The 17,002-nt window shown below is 43.3% G+C and overlaps 1 protein-coding gene across 1 annotated transcript in view; it reads right to left on the reverse strand.

Moving 5' to 3' along the window:
* Positions 1–15,717, reverse strand: part of LOC144273716 (immunoglobulin lambda-1 light chain-like) — a 191,080-nt gene extending 175,363 nt beyond the window's left edge. Inside the window, exons 1-3 of the mRNA XM_077832409.1 lie at positions 15,672–15,717; positions 14,981–15,299; positions 13,936–13,942 (exon numbers count right to left, since the gene is read on the reverse strand). Coding sequence (XP_077688535.1) covers positions 13,936–13,942; positions 14,981–15,299; positions 15,672–15,717 — 372 coding nt within the window. The remainder of the gene's footprint in view (positions 1–13,935; positions 13,943–14,980; positions 15,300–15,671) is intronic.
* Positions 15,718–17,002: the final 1,285 nt, after the last annotated feature.

Below are 17,002 nucleotides of genomic sequence, written 5' to 3' on the forward strand. Positions count from 1 at the left end.
ACACACACAACAGTCACACCTAGCAGCTCCCTGCCCGAGATCCGGTCCCTCCTGCTCCAAAGCGGGCGGTGAGCAGAGGTCAAGAGCAGCCGAGTTTTCTCCCCTATGTCACTGTCTCTTTAAGGAACAGGGGCGAGGCGCAGGGCCATGAGGTGCGCAGGGCTCTGGAGTGGCTGTGCCGGGCGCCCCCTTTCTGTCCCTGCTGCTCCCCTTTTAGAGTCGCTAGGAAGCGGGGGAAGGGCTGGTGGGTCCTGGTTGGTGGGGGGGTGGAGGTGGGGGGGAGGGGCGTGGGCGGGGCTCACCCGCTCCGGAAATAGAGGGAGAATTACAAAATGATAAAAAATTACTCAAGATAGTGAAGACCCAGGCGGACTGTGAAGAGCTACAAAAGGATCTCACAAAACTGGGTGAGTGGGCAACAAAATGGCAGATGAAATTGAATGTTGATAAAAGCAAAGTAATGCACATTGGAAAGCATAAGGAGAAATGCAAAGTACTCTTCTGAGGAAGGAACAATCAGTTTCACACATGCAGAAAGGGAAATGACTGCCAAGGAAGGAGTACTGCGGAAAGGGATCTAGAGGTCATAGTAGGACCCCTAGGAAAAGCTAAATATGAGTCAACAGTGCAATGCTGTTGCAAAAAAAAAAAATCATTCTGGGATGTATTAGCAGGAGTGTTGTAAGAAAGACACAAGAAGTAATTCCTCTTCTTTACTCCCTGCTGATTAGGCCTCAGCTGGAGTATTGTGTCCAGTTCTGGGTGCCACATTTCAGGAAAGATATGGACAAATTGGAGAGAGTCCAGAGAAGAGCAACAAGGATGATTAGGGGTCTGGAAAATGACCTATGAGGAAAGATTGAAAGAATTGGGTTTGTTTAATCTGAAAAAGAGAAGACTGAGAGGGGACATGATAACAGTTTTCAAATACCTAAACTGTTGTTACAAGGAGGAGGGAGAAAAATTATTCTCCTTAACCTCTGAGGACAGGACAAGAAGCACTGGACTTAAATGGCAGCAAGGGAGGCTTAGGTTGGACATTAGGAAAAACTTCCTAACTTCACTGCTTCCAGTGAAGCACTGGAATAAATTGCCTAGGGGGGTTGTGGAATCTCCATCACTGGAGATTATTAAGAGTAGGTTAGACAAACACCTGTCAGGGATGTTCTAGATGGTGCTGGTCCTGCCATGAGTGCAGGGGACTGGACTTGATAACCTCTCGAGGTCCCTTCCAGTTCTATGTTTATATAATTTTATGATGATACCAACTGTACATATAAAATGATGGGATCGAAATTAGCTGTTACCACTCAAGAAAGACATCTTGGAATCATTGTGGCTAGTTCTCTGAAAACATCCACTCAATGTGCAGCAGCAGTCAAAAAAAGTGAACAGAATGCTGGGAATAATTAAGAAAGGAATAGATAATAGGACTGAAAATATCATCTTGCCTCTACATAAAGCCATGGTATGCCCACATCTTGAATACTGTGTGCAGATCTGGTTGCCCCCATCTCAAAAGAGATATATTGGAATTGGAAAAGGTTCAGAAAAGGGCAACAAAAATGATTAGGGGTATGGAACAGTTTCTGTATGAGGAGAGATTAATAAGCCTGGGGCTTTTCATCTTGGAAAAGAAATGGCTAAGGGAAGTTATGATGGAGGTCTATAAAATCATGACTGGTGTAGAGAAAGTAGATAAGGAAGTGTTGTTTACTACTTCTCATAACACAAGAACTAGGGGAAACCAAATGAAATTAATATGCAACAAGTTTAAAACAAACAAAAGGAAGTATTTCTTCAGACAATGCACAGTCAACCTGTGGAACTCCTTGCCAGAGGATGTTGTGATGGCCAAGACTATAACAGCGTTCAAAAAAGAACTAGATAAATTCATGGAGGATATGTCCATCAATGGCTATTAGCCAAAATGGGCAGGGATGGTGTCCCTAGGTTCTGTTTGCCAGAAGCTCGGAATGGGTGACAGGGGATGGGTCACTTGATGATTAGCTGCTGTGTTCATTCCCTTTGGGGTATCTGCCATTGGCCACTGTTGGAAGACAGGATACTGGGTTGGATGGACCTTTGGTCTGATCCATTGTGGCCATTCTTATGTTCTTATGTTCTCAGGGGAAGAGAATGTGGGACCCTGGTCTGGGGAGAGGAGGGAATGGGGTACACAGAGGAATGGAGGGCAGGGGGAATGGGACTAGGCGGTGCACAAAGAGCCACTGGGGAGAGGGCAAATATGGGGGGAGCCTGCTATGGGAGGAGATGGAAATGGGGGATGATGTGGCTGACTCTGGCCAGGAAGAGGTTATATGGAGGATCCAAGGAGAGCCTGGGGGTTAGCATTAAAGTGGGCCTGCACAAGCTTAAAAGTGTGTGACCCCTCCCCCCTGCTTGTAAACAATAACACACTTCTTGGTGCGCTCTGACACTTGGCTCCCCTCCCCCTCCCCCCGGTGCACGCAGGGGAAATGACTCATCTCCCTTCGTTTTCGAGACCGCCCCCCGCTCCGGCAGTTTGTGTCGGGAGCCCGGGACGCTCCGTAGCCCGGTGGATCCCAGAGAGCGCAGAAATACATCGCCGAGTCAGCCCGCTGCGCCCCGGCTATGGACAGCGTGAAGGATTTGACATCGGTGCTGAGCTCGGAGGAGAACCGAGGGGCCACCGAACCGGGCTTGTATTCATTTCCCCTCTCATTTCTGTGCAGTAGAAGCAGAGGCTGCTGCCCAGGCAGCTGCTGGTACCACCCCAGGGCGTCGTACGTGTACGTGGTGCTGTGTTGACAGGACAGTTTCACGGGCCGCCCTTCCCTGGCTGACGCAGACGCTGGAATCTGGGTCCCGGAGTTTCCAGCCACGGGGCCTAGCAGGAAGACAGTGGAGGCAGAGTAAGACCCGTGAGTTAGAAAACACTCAGTCTGACTGCCAGTAAATTTAAACTACTTACACTGAGGAGAAGTAGGCAGACGGCGATCCACATCTCGTCTCTACCGCTGTCACACACAGAATGAGACGTCCGCCCTGTTGTCCAGCCTATTTACAGCCAAGGACCCACTTCCCCTCGTGGGAGGGCTGTGAAAAGACAGAGGGAGAAATTCTGCCAGAAAAGCCACCCGGAGACAATGGGAAGGAGTGGTTTTTTTTTCTTAAACAATTTCTCATCGGTGTAGGTGTATAACTTCGTTATATTTATTGCAGGCAACTAAATTAGCTTACCATTTCTCCAGAGGAGTATAATCCATAAAAGCAGACAGACAGACCGACAGACAGACACACATGTATTTATTTTCAGAGAGAGAGACAGAGACAGAGAGAGAAATAGAGTTGTTGCAGAACTTTTGGTTTTAGGGTATGAGAGAGGCAAGGTGGGTGAGGTAATATTTTTTACTGAACCAACTTCTGTGTGTGGAAGGGACACGTTTTCGAGGTTCACAGAGCTCTTCCTCAGGTCTGGAGAAGGAAAACAGACCTGAGGAGGAGTTCTCTGAATCTCGAAAGCTTGTTCTTTCCAACAACAAAAGTTGGTTCAAAGAAAGTTATTACGTCACCCACCTTCTCTGATAGAGAGAGAGCGAGAGAGAGAGAGAGAGAGAGAGAGATTAGATTAGATCCTTCCCTCCTACTGCAGAGATTTGGGTTAAGGGTGTTCTGTAGATCGGCAGGTTAGCCTCTTGACACTTTTTTTCTTTAACTCTCCATGGAGGGTTTCCACCTTGGACAGCTCCTTCAGTCTAACTGGTCTCAGAAGATGGACTATGGGTGAATAGCAGCACCTTGTGGCCATTTCTTTGAGTTACAAAATGAGGCTTAAATTCCCCCTCTGCACAGAAGAAGCACAACTTGCCTGTCTATCTATCTATCTATCTATCTATCTATCTATCTATCTATCTATCTATCTATCTATCTATCTATCTATCTATCTATCTATCTATCTATCTATCTATCTATCTATCTATCTATCTATACTATACTATACTATACTATACTATACTATACTACATACCTGTGGATCTCTAAAACTGCTTTTAATGAATTATACTCCTTTGAAAGATCCCAGCCTAGACTTGGTATAAACAGAACTAAATTCTGTACTACTGTCTGATAGAGTCACTCCTTCCAGTTCTGTCCGGATGGCTTCTCTGACAGCTTCACACGTCACAGAGAGAGAGAGAGAGAGAGAGAGAGAGAGAGAGCGATCCCCCAGCCACTCGTGCCCCAGAGCTGGCCATGGTCTGTAGTTTGCAAGCGATGCTTCGCCCTCCCCCTGCTCTGTCAGTTTTGGTTCTGCTCCGCAGCACAGCTGTGGCTCCGTGGGGACTGGAAGCGCAGTAATACACCGCCCTGTCTCGCAGCTCTGCGCTCAGGATCTTGAGGGTGAACCTGTTGTTGGAGCTATCAACTTCCCCTACGAAGCGGCCCTGGAAGCCTTCTCCATAGTGGTCCCCTTCTCGGTAAATCCAGGTCAGAGGGCCCTGCTGCCCCTTTCTGTACCAGTTCATCCAATAGCTGTTCATCTCCCCTCCCTTCACACGGCACTGGAAGGTCACTTCCTCGCCCTCCCGGACTGCCAAAGCCTGGGCACCTTGTTCCAGCACCACATCGCTCCTGACTGCTGGCGAGAGAATAAAGCGTATTAATAAGGCAAAGAGATTAACTGCCAGTAAGGGAGCAATGAGGGAGAAGGATAAAGATCAGCGGAGATGGCTGAACAGTGAAATGACAGTATCTGGCAAGTCAAGAATTATTCTATGTAACTGAAAATCTGGAGAGAATTTAACAGTTTCACAACCAGTTAAAGATGAAGAAAACAATAAAATAAAAACAAAAGCCTGGAAACGAAGCGAAACACAGAAAACACACACAAAAATCAAACACAAAAACCTGAAAACCAACCTAAACACAGAAAACACACAAAAACCTGAAAGCCAACATTAAAGACAGAGAGAGAGAGAGAGAGAGAGAGAGAGAGAGAGAGAGGAAAAGAAAAACACAAAGACAGGAGCACCCTAAATCCAAAATAAACGCTGAAAACACACAAAAATATCATAACATAGGAACAAAAAACACGAATATGAAAACCTGAAAAACAAAATAAAGAGTGAAAAAGGAACAAACTGAAAAAAGCCAAACACAGAAAAGAAGAAGAACATAAACACCAGAAAAGCTCCATCAACACAGAAAGCACAAGAAACTCAGACACAGTAAATTCATACACAAAAACCTAAAAACCCAAAGAAAAAGCCAGAACAAACCCAAACTCAGACAGCAAGTGCAGAATTAGGGCTCTGTGCTATTGTGTTTTATTTACTTCCGCATAAGTTGCTGAGAAGCAGCAGAAGGCAGCAGCCCCTTCTCATCTCTGCAAGAAAACGAACACCCAAGTGTTTCTCAGTCATCCCCTTTGTCATACAAAAGTCACGTGCCCCTTCCTCTGCAGGCGCTGGCAGAGGATGGAGGTTGGCAGCAGTTCGATTTCTGGGTTAGCGTGGCTTCAAAAGCGACAAGATGGAGCTCTCCAGCCTTTGACGTCTTCAGCTCACAGGGTAACACACCGCGGCTCCGCTCACACCCCTCCGATCAGACATAGAGCAGCCAGATATCAAACAGCTCTTTCCCCTCTTAATACGGATCCTTCGAAACACCAAGTGGGGCTTTATCCTCTTTAGGACTGAAGAGAAAAGGAGAAATGCCGCACAACTGTTCACACAGACCTGGGCTCTGCAAAAGGCATCCAGCAAAGCATTTCGGCTGCAATTTTCAAAGAAATCTAAAGGAGTTGGATACCTACATCCCATTGAGGTGCAGCCTGAAGTCCATACTGTTCTTGCTGTTGTTGTTTTAATCATCCTGGAAAAGATTTTTTTTATAGTTGGTACATTTTTAAAGAGGAAAGGGATTCTTTCTTTCTTTCTTTCTTTCTTTCTTTCTTTCTTTCTTTCTTTCTTTCTTTCTTTCTTTCTTTCTTTCTTTCTTTCTTTCTTTCTCCTGTTTTTGTGAAGACGGGAGGGGCTTCTTTCTCTTTCCTGGTTTATGCTGACTTTTAGACTTTTGTGCTTGTGTGTTTATTCTGTTTGTGTTTATCTTTTTGCATTCTGTGGTTGCGTTCTTGTTGTTTGTGCTGTATGTTGTCGCTGTGTATGTTTTGGGAATTTTTACTTGTTTGTATGTTTGATTTTTTTGCATTCACTTTTCTGGTTTTGGGGGGTGCTTTTTGCTTGTTCTCTATCTCGGTCTATGTTTTCTATGTTTCTTCCCTTTTTTGATTCATTCTTTGGTTTGGTTCTTTGCTTTTCATTTTAAATTCTCAGTGACAAATGTTTCCCCCTTGCTCTAAAATACTCTATAGCCTTTACATTTATTTCTAAATAGGGTCTTAAATTGTTCCGTGTTTTACAGGCTCAAAGAATGTGTTTCAGGAGAAAAATAGCTTTGCTGTAACCCACTTTGAAAGTGGGTTAAGATAAACAGGAACAAGGCATTCTTATTCTGGAATAAGAGTGTCCACAGGTGGATATTTCAAAGAATTTTTGTTGAACTTTAAATTCACACCCTACCTTAATACACATTCGTTTTCAAGTATAGACAAGCCCCAGTTTTCCACTCCTTCTGAGTGCTGTTTCTTTGTGCATTGTTGGGCGGAGGGATTTTGTAAAGGAAGGTGTATCCTTTTTCCTACTGTGTCTATCAGCGCACAGTAATAGGTGGCGGAGTCAGACAGCTGAACCGATGATATATCCAAAGGGAAAACCCTGCTGGTTTTATTAATTTTGGCTTTGAAACGGTTCCTGAACCTCTCTTCCAAATCTTCATGCCTGGAGCGCTCCTGAAGGATGAACTGTGGAGATCCTCCGGATTCCTGCCTGTACCAGAGCAGCGTTGGGAAGCCAGAATTATAGCTACAGTCCAGGGTAACAAATTCCCCTTCCTTCACCTTTGTTTCTCTCACGGGTTGCATGACTGTCTGACCTTGGGTGAGCCCTTTAAACACATCAAAGTAACATCGGAGTTATTACAAAACCCCCGAGGACACACAGATTTCATCTCAGTCTTTTAAGCAAACATCAGCCAAGAACAGACATAGAAGCTGGAATTAAACACTATGGTGTTCATAAGCTCACCTGACCAGTTCAGGGTTAGGACAAGTACCAAGGGAAGCGCAGGCATGCTGAGACCCCAGGGTGTTTGTCGCTGCTGTGAGAGAGGTCCCTTTGATACGAACTTCATGAGCTGCTCTCTCATCTCACCGGAAATAGGTGCTTTTCTTTTTTAGGTGCATGCCTTGTTCAATTTAAGGTGACTCATCCTGGCCTCATCCAAAGTCTTTTGAACTCAACAGGCGTCTTCCCATCCACTTCAAGGGTCATTGGATCAGGCCCATGATAGGAATATATTGCACCATGAATGCGGACAAGAATAAAGCTTATGAAAATTGTGCAGCATTGCACTATACCCAGGGACGACAAAAGAAAATGCCCCATATCTCTTCTCAAGAAGGGAAGAGAGGTGGTTCATTGTCATAAGAGTTAAGATATAAAGCAGAGAGAGATTATATGATAGATAGATAGATTAGATAGATAATGGATGTGTTATCAGGTACTAGCCACCATGGAAACCAAATCTCCAACCACTGTGGATTTTATGTCTGAAGTGCTTTTGGCCTCGGTAGGGTAGTCTCCTACAGCATTTGAGGAGGTGAGATATATGGTTTCAAGTATCTTTTCCAGTCCATATTCATCCAGTGATTTAAAGAAACAAATCCAGTCATTAAAGGACATTCTAGTCTACTCTAATCTAGTCTCATTTCTTGTATTGTATTGTGCTCCCATGTCCCGTATTGCACTCTCATTTCTTATATTCTAATAAATTCTGGATTGTAATTATAAATATAAATTAGAAAATGAATTTCCCAATAACAGACACACAAAGTTCTTCTTGACAATCCGTGTGAAATTATTTTTCTGTACTGCTAAACGAAGACATCTTTTAATTAAAACATACAATTTTAAAAGGAATAATAATTTCATAAAATTCACCTTCTTCTGAGATATAGCCACTTATTTTTAAATACCGATTTTTTACACAGTCATTTTTTCTGGTCTGTCAAATTTAGACAACTTCTTTTTATTCATGTATCCAAAAATACAGTAAAAATAAACAGATATTTCATAACATTTATATTATATAGAGATATTTAATATATTGATTTTATTTGCACACACAATTCATTTTTCAATATTTTAATAAAAACAAAATTTAGTTATTCAGGTAAACAATTAATATCCATAGGAACGTAGGACATAGGACTGGAAGGGATCTCCGTCCTGGGTCATAGAACATTTCAGGTAATGCCATTTCATAAATTTATCAAGCTCCGTCTTAAAAGTAGTTTGGTTGTTCACACCCACTCCTCCTATCACCTGTTCTATAACCTCACAGTCACTCCGCTAACGATTAGACACCTTCTAATTTCCAGCCTAAATTTATTCGTGGCCAGTTTATAACCCATTGTTCTTCTACAAACATTGTCCAGTAGCTTAAATAGTTCTTCTCCCTCCCTGGTGTTTATCTTACTGATACATTTATAAAGAGCAGTCAGATCCTCATAAGAACATAAGAACCGCCAGACTGGGTCAGACCAAAGGTCCTTCTAGCCCAGTATCCTGTCTTCCGACAGTGGCCATTGCCAGTGCCCCAGAGGGAATGAACAGAACAGGGAATCACCTAGTGATCCATCCACTGTCGCCCATTTCCAACTTCTGGCAAGCAGAGGCCAGGGACACCATCCCTGCCCATCCCCTGTCAGCCTTTGTTTTTCTAGGCTAAATAATCAACTGCATCTCCTAAAATCAGCTTTCCGTTTCCCTGAACATCTGAGTAGCCCTCCTCTGCACCTCTTCCACTTTGAATTAACCTTTTTTGAGCATGGGTGACCAGAACTGGACAATGAATTCTTTTAATTCTTTTAACCATTTGATTTTATCATTATTAACGGACATGAACTTTCCATAGAAGGGTTAACAAATCTCGTTCATAACCTGCATGTCTTGTCTTTACAAGACTCATTTGCCTTTGGTCAGTGTCTTGTCATTATCGGCGTTTTTATTCCGTTTGCAGTGTTGTGGTAGCTGTGTGGGCCCCGGGTAAGGAAGAGAAAAGGGGGAGATCTAATATCTTTTATCGGCCGAACTTTTTCTCCACAGAGCTCTGCGGTAGCTCTGTGGATATTGCCTCACCCTCCGCGTCTATTTATTTTCTAACTTTCGGCCAATCTTCCCTGAGGAATTCAATCCAGCTCTAACCCCCGATATTGCTCGGCACTAGAATTCTCTTCCTGCGGGCATTTTTGCCCACGGTTGTCTTTAATCACCTGAGCTGCACCACTGAATTCAACAGGGGTCTTTCCATTGTCTTCAATGGTCTTTGGACCAAGCTCTCCTTGAGTGACAGGTTATTGTTCAGGGTGTTACAAGAGGTGAACCATTGTGGGCTGCAAGGCACAATAATATACAGCACCATCTCCCGGTTGTAAAGTCCTGATGGTTAAAATGCTGGAGCTGTTGGCACGGTCAACAGAGAGTCCATAGCGTCCTGAATTTCTCTCCTCACTGTAGCTGTGAGTGATGTAAGTCAGTTCAGTGCTGGCCTTCCGGTAATACCAGTAAATGGAATCGTAATTCCCATCAGGAATATCATGCTTGCATTGAATCTTTGCATCAGCCAATTCAGCACCTCTCTGGTCGGGGGACTGGGTTACTTCAGACAGGCAGATACCACCTCGGGGGAGGGAATGAGAGAGAGAGAGAGAGAGAGTTAAATAAAACACTAACCAATAAATGTGGGCTAGCGATGCACAGCACAAGAGGAAAATGAACCGGACTCAGTCGGTTAGCTTGCAATGGGATGACAGAGGAAGATGGTCTGGTATGGAAGTCACTAAGCTGGGTCTGAGGACACTGGATTTAACTTCAAGCCCTGCTACCAACTCTCTGGGTGACTTTCAGCAACTCATCTGGGCTGAGAACAGCAGACACCTACAAGATTTGCAGAAAGAAAAGGCGGATTTGTGGCACCTTAGAGACTAACCCATTTATTTGAGCATGAGCTTTCCTGAGCTACAGCTCACTGCATCGGGCGCATTCGAGTGGAACTGTAGCTCACGAAAGCTTCTGCTCAAATAAATTGGTTAGTCTCTAAGGTGCCACAAGTCCTCCTGTTCTTTCTGCGAATACAGACTAACACGCTGCTACTCTGAAACCTACAAGATTTGGACACTCAGTTCCCATTAAGAGTAGCAGAAATTTGGCCTCTAAATCCCTTAGGCATCGTTGTAACTCTCAGTTGTATTCTCTCTGGATCTCTATGTAAAATATGGATAAAATAACTTATTTTTTCCTTAGACTTTGTCTATTTAGGGCAGAGACTCACTACGTATCTGTACAGAGCTCAACACAGCGCAATGGGGTGCTGATTTCAGTTGGAGGCAGTGGCTGTTACTATAACAAGATCGCATTTAAAAGAGACAACAGGCGGCGTTACTCACAGAACAGGGACAAGACGAGACAGCTGCGCCCATTCATGGCACTCTGACTGCAGGGTCTTCGTGTTCTGTCTGTAGATCGAAGCTCGCCGCTGTCGCTGGCGGTGGGAGATAACACCGACAGACCGCGCCTCCGCACGCATTCAACCCCTCACCACTTCTGCCTTATCTGCAAAGATTGCATGGCAGTTTGGTTGCTATGGCAGTAAAGGAAATAGGGGATTAAGAGGGTGTTTTTTGAACATATCACAAGATGTTGCTCATCAAAAGATCTCTTTAAACTTTCATCCTCTACAGATGGAGAACTGCTGGCTTGCTGAAGGCGTGCGGGTGTTCGGTCTTTACATTTATTATCATTATATCATTATTACTTTTCTCTATATAGCAGTACCACATAAAGACTTCTTTGTTTAGGGTGCTACACAGGCACACAGGAAAAACAAAACAAAACATTTTTTGTCCTGCAGAGTTTACTGTCTAAATAGTCTAAGGAAGGACTTTTATCCCCATTTTACAGGTGAGGAATTGAGGGACAGCGGGACTAAGGGCCAGATTTTAAAGGTATGTATGTACGGTTGAAATCAATGGGAATTAGGCATCTAAATACATTTGCAAATTTGGCTGCTAGGCGCTATAATAATGCAATATCTGAGACACACCAATAATAATTACTAAATGACTAAAGCATATCTTCCTCAAGTCTCACTGCTGTGTCATCCCACCAATTGGAGGTGGAGACCAGTAATTCTCCACCTCCAATTGGTGGGATGACACAGCAGTGAGACTTGAGGAAGATATGCTTTAATCAAGCACAAATTGTTGGTTTCAATGCAGGAGAAACACGATGAAATTCTATGATCTATGTGATACAGGGGGTTACGATCTAGTGGTCTTCTGGCCTTTAAATCTATTAACCTACAATTAGGTACCTATTAAATCTATTAATCTATAGCATTACCCACTAGTGGTTAGTGGAGTTAAGCAAACTTTCCATCTCCTTGCAATCCTATTCTCCTTGGAACTAACAAAGGATGGTCTTTATGGCTAAGGTAGAGGCCAGGGAGGGACTTGGATTTCCAGACCTGCCATAGACTCCCCTTGTAATCCTGGGAAAGTAATTTAGTCCTTCTGTTCTTTGTTTCCCCATCTGTAAAATGGGACTTCCCTGTCTCACAGGAGTTTTTTGGGGATAAAATACTGTGATGGTCCTGCTAATGGGGGCCACATAAGTACCTTAGGTAAATGGTTTTCTAGTTTCCTAAACCACCTTCTAAAATTTATTTTACAGCCTAAAGGGACCAATAGATCATGTATGATTCTAGTTTGATCCCCTACATATCAGAGACCACACAATTTCACTCTGTTACCCCTTTTTTGAGTAATCTGTGTCTAACCCATATCCTCCAGAAAAGCGTCCAATCTGGATCTGAAGACCCCAAGAGATTGAGGATCCACCACTTCCCTTGGGAGTTTGTTCCAAGGATGAATCACCCTCTCTGTTAAAAATTGTGCCTTGCTTCTAATTTGCCAAGGGACTTACCCTCCTAAATCACTTAGATACTTTTGAAAAGACCTTTAGTCTTTCTATGCCACAGTGCCCCAACTGTAATGTGGATAACAGGACTTTCCTCTCCTACAAGGTGCTGTCAGGATCCATACATTAAAGATTGGGAGGCTTTCAGACACTAACTGATTTGAACATTTCAGCCATAAAACATCATATATTGAGAGCCCTGTTTATTCTGGGTTGCCTCACACTTCTCTTTTCAGACTCTATTATTATTATTATTATTACTATTATTATTATTGTGCTGGTAGTGATGGCAGAACTAGTAAGTCACAGTGATGAACTAGGACCCCATAGTGTTAGGTGCTGTACAAACACAGGGGGGGAAGATGCCCCTAGACCAGAAGAGCTCACAATCTGAGCTCCTGAGTGCATTTTTGCACAGAAAGAGTCAGCATTTACCACTGTGCAACAGCTCAGAAACAGGTGGCAACCTCTTCATTGTTAATAGCCATAATTTAAATCCCAGGTTGCAAGTACTTTCTGCCCTCCGTGTTGTACAGTCTGTACACTGTTTTGCTGGAGGTGTTTTTTGGTGTCCACAGATTAGATGCTCTTGGGTTTGGTACAAGAACAATTGGTACCAATGATGAGCAGCTGACATCCTGCTGAGATTGCAGGGAAAAGGACAGAGTTGTGGGTGAGGCACTTACCTGAGACTCAGGAGAGCTGGTTTCAGTTGCCAGCTCTACCACAAATTCCCTTTGAGACCTTGCTCAAGGCAATTAGTCTCTCTGCCCAGGTTTTCTTATATGTAAAACAGCGATCCTAATATTTCTCTGCCACACCTGGACTGTGAGGATACATCTTTGGAAGCACTCAGATGTTTTTTGTGATGGGGTGATATAAGTAGACAGATACCCAGATAGTTTTACCGGGAATGAAGTTTGGGACTTTCAAAGGATGATTTTAATGAAATTTGGGTGTCTCATTGACAGAGGCTCCTTAAAAAGTCCCAGGCAAAATTCCTGCAATATGTTTTAAAAGTCTCTTTTTCCTCCCCGGTTAAAATCTAAAATAAATAGAACCTGGAAAGATTCAAATGACATGTGTATTATACTTTTTACCAGTAGGTTGTGCTACCTTGTTATTTTCCCCAAATCTAGCTGGACAGCGTTGATTTAATCACATGCATTATCAAAATGTCATACAAAGCAATAGGAGGTTTCTAACTAATCACACCAAAACAGAAGGTGCTTTATAGGTTGTGACAGTCACAGACTTGCAGCTAGTCATTTAAATCTCCCACGCACACTCATAAATAGGTTATCTTCATTTAAATCACTTAACTACACTATTTTAAGTCACCTTTTAAAAAAAATCGGTGTTCTTACTTCGCGTTATTTGCAAAATACGATAGTCTATGAAGAGAAAAAAAATCCCAAGATGTTAACAGAATAACCTCACGCCCATTCTATGATCCAAGGTTGATAAATTGCTATAAAGGTTTCAATAAAGATTTGGTTTGCGGGGAATAGGAAACACTAGCTTGGCACCTGTAGAGTCACCATAAAATACGTATTTATTGACAGTGTAACAATTCTCCTAAGACCCGCTGTTTCCAGGCTCAGTGTGCCTAACTTCCGCTGCATCAAGGAAGGAAAGGTTTTTTTTGTCCAGGTTTCCTCTGTGGCTCTGTCCCTTTGAGCGCTGCAGGGGGCAGTAATTCATCGCTGTGTCTGCCAGCCTCATGTCTGTGATGTTCAGAACTGTGGAGCTGTCATCAGCCTGGGAGGAAAACCTCTTCTGGGAGAAACCTGCAGCATCACTGGCTCTTTTAGCTCCTCTCTGGAGAATGCAGGGCAGGCCATGGTTACTATACTGAGGTACTGGAAGAGAGATACAGTGCCAAATAAGAGCAGAGAGAAGTTATTTTAACTCCATATTTAGCACTGCTGGGGCCGTTGCTGGAATGCTTTGTCCAATTCAGGTGTTCAGAATTCAGGAAGGAGACTGCTAAATTGGAGAGGGTTCAGAGAAGAGCTGTGAGAATAATTACAAGTTTAGAAAACATGTTTATAGTGATAGACTCAAGAAGCTCAAGATCTTTACAAAGAGGTGGTGAAGGGGTGACTTGACTATGGTCTATTACAAACAAATATTTAATAATGGGCCCTACAACCTAGCAGAGAAAGATATAACAGGAGCCAATGGTTGGAAGTTGAAGTTACACAAATTCGGATCAAAAATAAGGTGCTAATTTTTGTCAGTGAGGGTAATTAACCATTGGAACAATTTACCAAAGGGGCTGTGGTGGATTCTTCATCCCTGGCAATTTTAAAACCCAAATGGGAAGTTTTCCCAAAAGAGCTGCTCTAGGAATTGTTTCAGGCCTGTGTTACACAGGATGATCACAATGGTTCCTTCTGGCCTTGGAATCGATGCATCTACTAATAAGGAGTTTTCTAACATTTCACACAAAAATAGAAGCTTGTCTTCTGGTTCAATTGTGATTTGACAAGTGTAGACTTGGAACTGTAAAGGTAACCTCACTCTATCTATGAACTAATACTGCAATTTTGCATCACAATTTTAATCACTTGTAACAAATTGGTATTTTTACAACTTATTTTTACAAATTTCCCCAGAATATGCTGCTGGAAGGTGTCTAACAGCTTTCCTGATTTAAGTTCCTGCCCTTTGTACTCTCCAAGGGTGGACTTTTTTAGTGTAAATTGTTCAATGAGCATTTTACTTTGGGGTGTGTGTGTGTAAGGAATAACCTGACACCCCCACACTCACCCCGAAATTAATCCTTTTAACAACGTAACAAGTCTTCTGAGGGACTCTCCCTCCAGCTTCAATAACCTCAGTTGCGACAAGGAAGGGAGGGGTTTTTGTGCTGCTCTGCTTGGCGGCTCCGGCACTGTGCCCTCTGCAGGCCGCAGTAATTCACCGCTGTGTCTGCCCGCTCCAGGGATCTGATGGTTAAAACGGTGGAGCTGTCGTCAGCCTGAGAAGAAAACCTCTTCTTGGCGAACTCTGCAGTATCACTGAGTTTGCTGTAGGACTTCGCTCCTCTCCGGAGAATGTACTGCGGGGCTCGGTTCGGATACTGACGGTACCAGTGGAGATAGATGCCACCAGAATAGTCCGTATTGTAAGAGCATCTGAGTGTCACCCTGTCTCCTTCTCCTCCAGACACTGCAGCTTCGCTGGGCTCGACCGAACCGCCCAGCCCAGCCCCTGCAAGAAGACAATCCCATGTAAGGACGTCATTCCAACCACCCTTGGCCCATGGAGATGGCTCGAGGCGCACGGCTGGGGATCAGGAACGAACCTATGTGTCCACGCTCCTAACTAGAAAGGAATTAAGGTTAGGTGTAATGATCAGGTCTGGGTTTAGAGGTTAGTACTAGAGTTAGGGATAAGGACAGTGTTAGGGTTTAGTGTAAAGGTAAAATGTAGCGTTTACCGCTAGGGTTAGGATCGGGGTTTCAGGTCAGGATTAGGGACAGAGTATAAAGATTAGGGGCCGGAAAAGAACTAGGTTCAGGGTTCCACTGTAGTTGGACGCCTAACTTCCTCAAAATACTTCGAAAATCCCACCGCATTTACCCAAGAGATTAAATATCCAAATAACGAGAACACAACACGTCTCCATGATGTATCCCACAGCGACCAAGTCTGACGCTCTCAGACGTTGCTGCGAGGTGGGAAGTAGGCAACTAAACTTCAAGTCTCTGCTGGTGGCTACAACTGAGGAAAGTTGAAGAGAACCCGGGCTGGACGAAGAGGCAGGGAGTTGCGTAACACCTAATAGGTTCAGGAAACACGCTGCGTTCAGGTTAGTCTGTAGATGAATTTGTGGTGAGCTTGTAGGAGGAAGAACGGGCTTGTGGGTAAGGCTCATCTCTGGGTGCAGGGGTAGCTGGCTTCAGTTCCCACCTCTCCGCCTGGCTCCCTTGTGACCTTGATCAAGGGAATTAGCCACTCTGTTCTTTGGTTTCCCTTGCTATAAAATTATGTTTCTCTGCCCCAAATGTGGATTGTAAAGATAAATATGTTGAGGCCCTCCGAAATTATTGTGGCGTTCATTTAAGGACATGGATACATTTATCAGTAATTAGGTTTGAGCTTTTCAAAAGAAAAGTTTAATAGCATTTTTTTAATCTCAGTCCAAGTTCTTGAAAGAATTTTTAATGTCTTTCTTCTATGTCCTTTGCTGTGATCATGATTAACCTCAAATATAAAGAACACACAAGTGTTTTAAACGACAGGGTGTATTTACACTTTGCACCAGCAGGTGACGCTGCTTTACCTTTACTTTACCACAGCCTGCACAGAGCGCATCACCTTGTCCATGTATTATCGTCCTTAGCTAAAGAGGGCTAACAGCTTCCTAAAACAGCAGCCAGAAATGTAATTTTATCTTAAATTTGAACAGCGATATATCTCTAGGGGAGTCCGAAACGGTAGCTATTCCCATCAACACGCACCTACATCTGCGTATTTTAACAGCATATTTTCCCCATGTTTTAAGTCACGTTCTGCAACAAATGAGTATTTAATAGTATTATTTATCTATATGTTTTAATTCGTATTGTTTTATCCCTACTGTACCACAAATGGATATTCTTTCTTTCTTTCTTTCTTTCTTTCTTTCTTTCTTTCTTTCTTTCTTTCTGACAAGTTGCCATAAATTGGTAATTTATAATATTTTAACATGTATAAACTGATGTGATATTTTACTCATTTTTGGTACAAATGTTGTTTATTTATTTTAACTCATCAAACTTGTATATGACCCTTGGGAAGCCGATTTAAACTGATTACGTTTATTGCCTAATAGCTTTCTTTGACAGGATAACAAGCCTTGTGGATGCGGGAAAGCGTAGATGTGGTATATCTTGACTCTAGTAAGTCTTTGGATACCGTCTTGCAAGACC

The sequence above is a fragment of the Eretmochelys imbricata genome, chromosome 13 (assembly GCF_965152235.1).
Source record: "Eretmochelys imbricata isolate rEreImb1 chromosome 13, rEreImb1.hap1, whole genome shotgun sequence".
NCBI classification, from domain to species: Eukaryota; Metazoa; Chordata; order Testudines; family Cheloniidae; genus Eretmochelys; species Eretmochelys imbricata.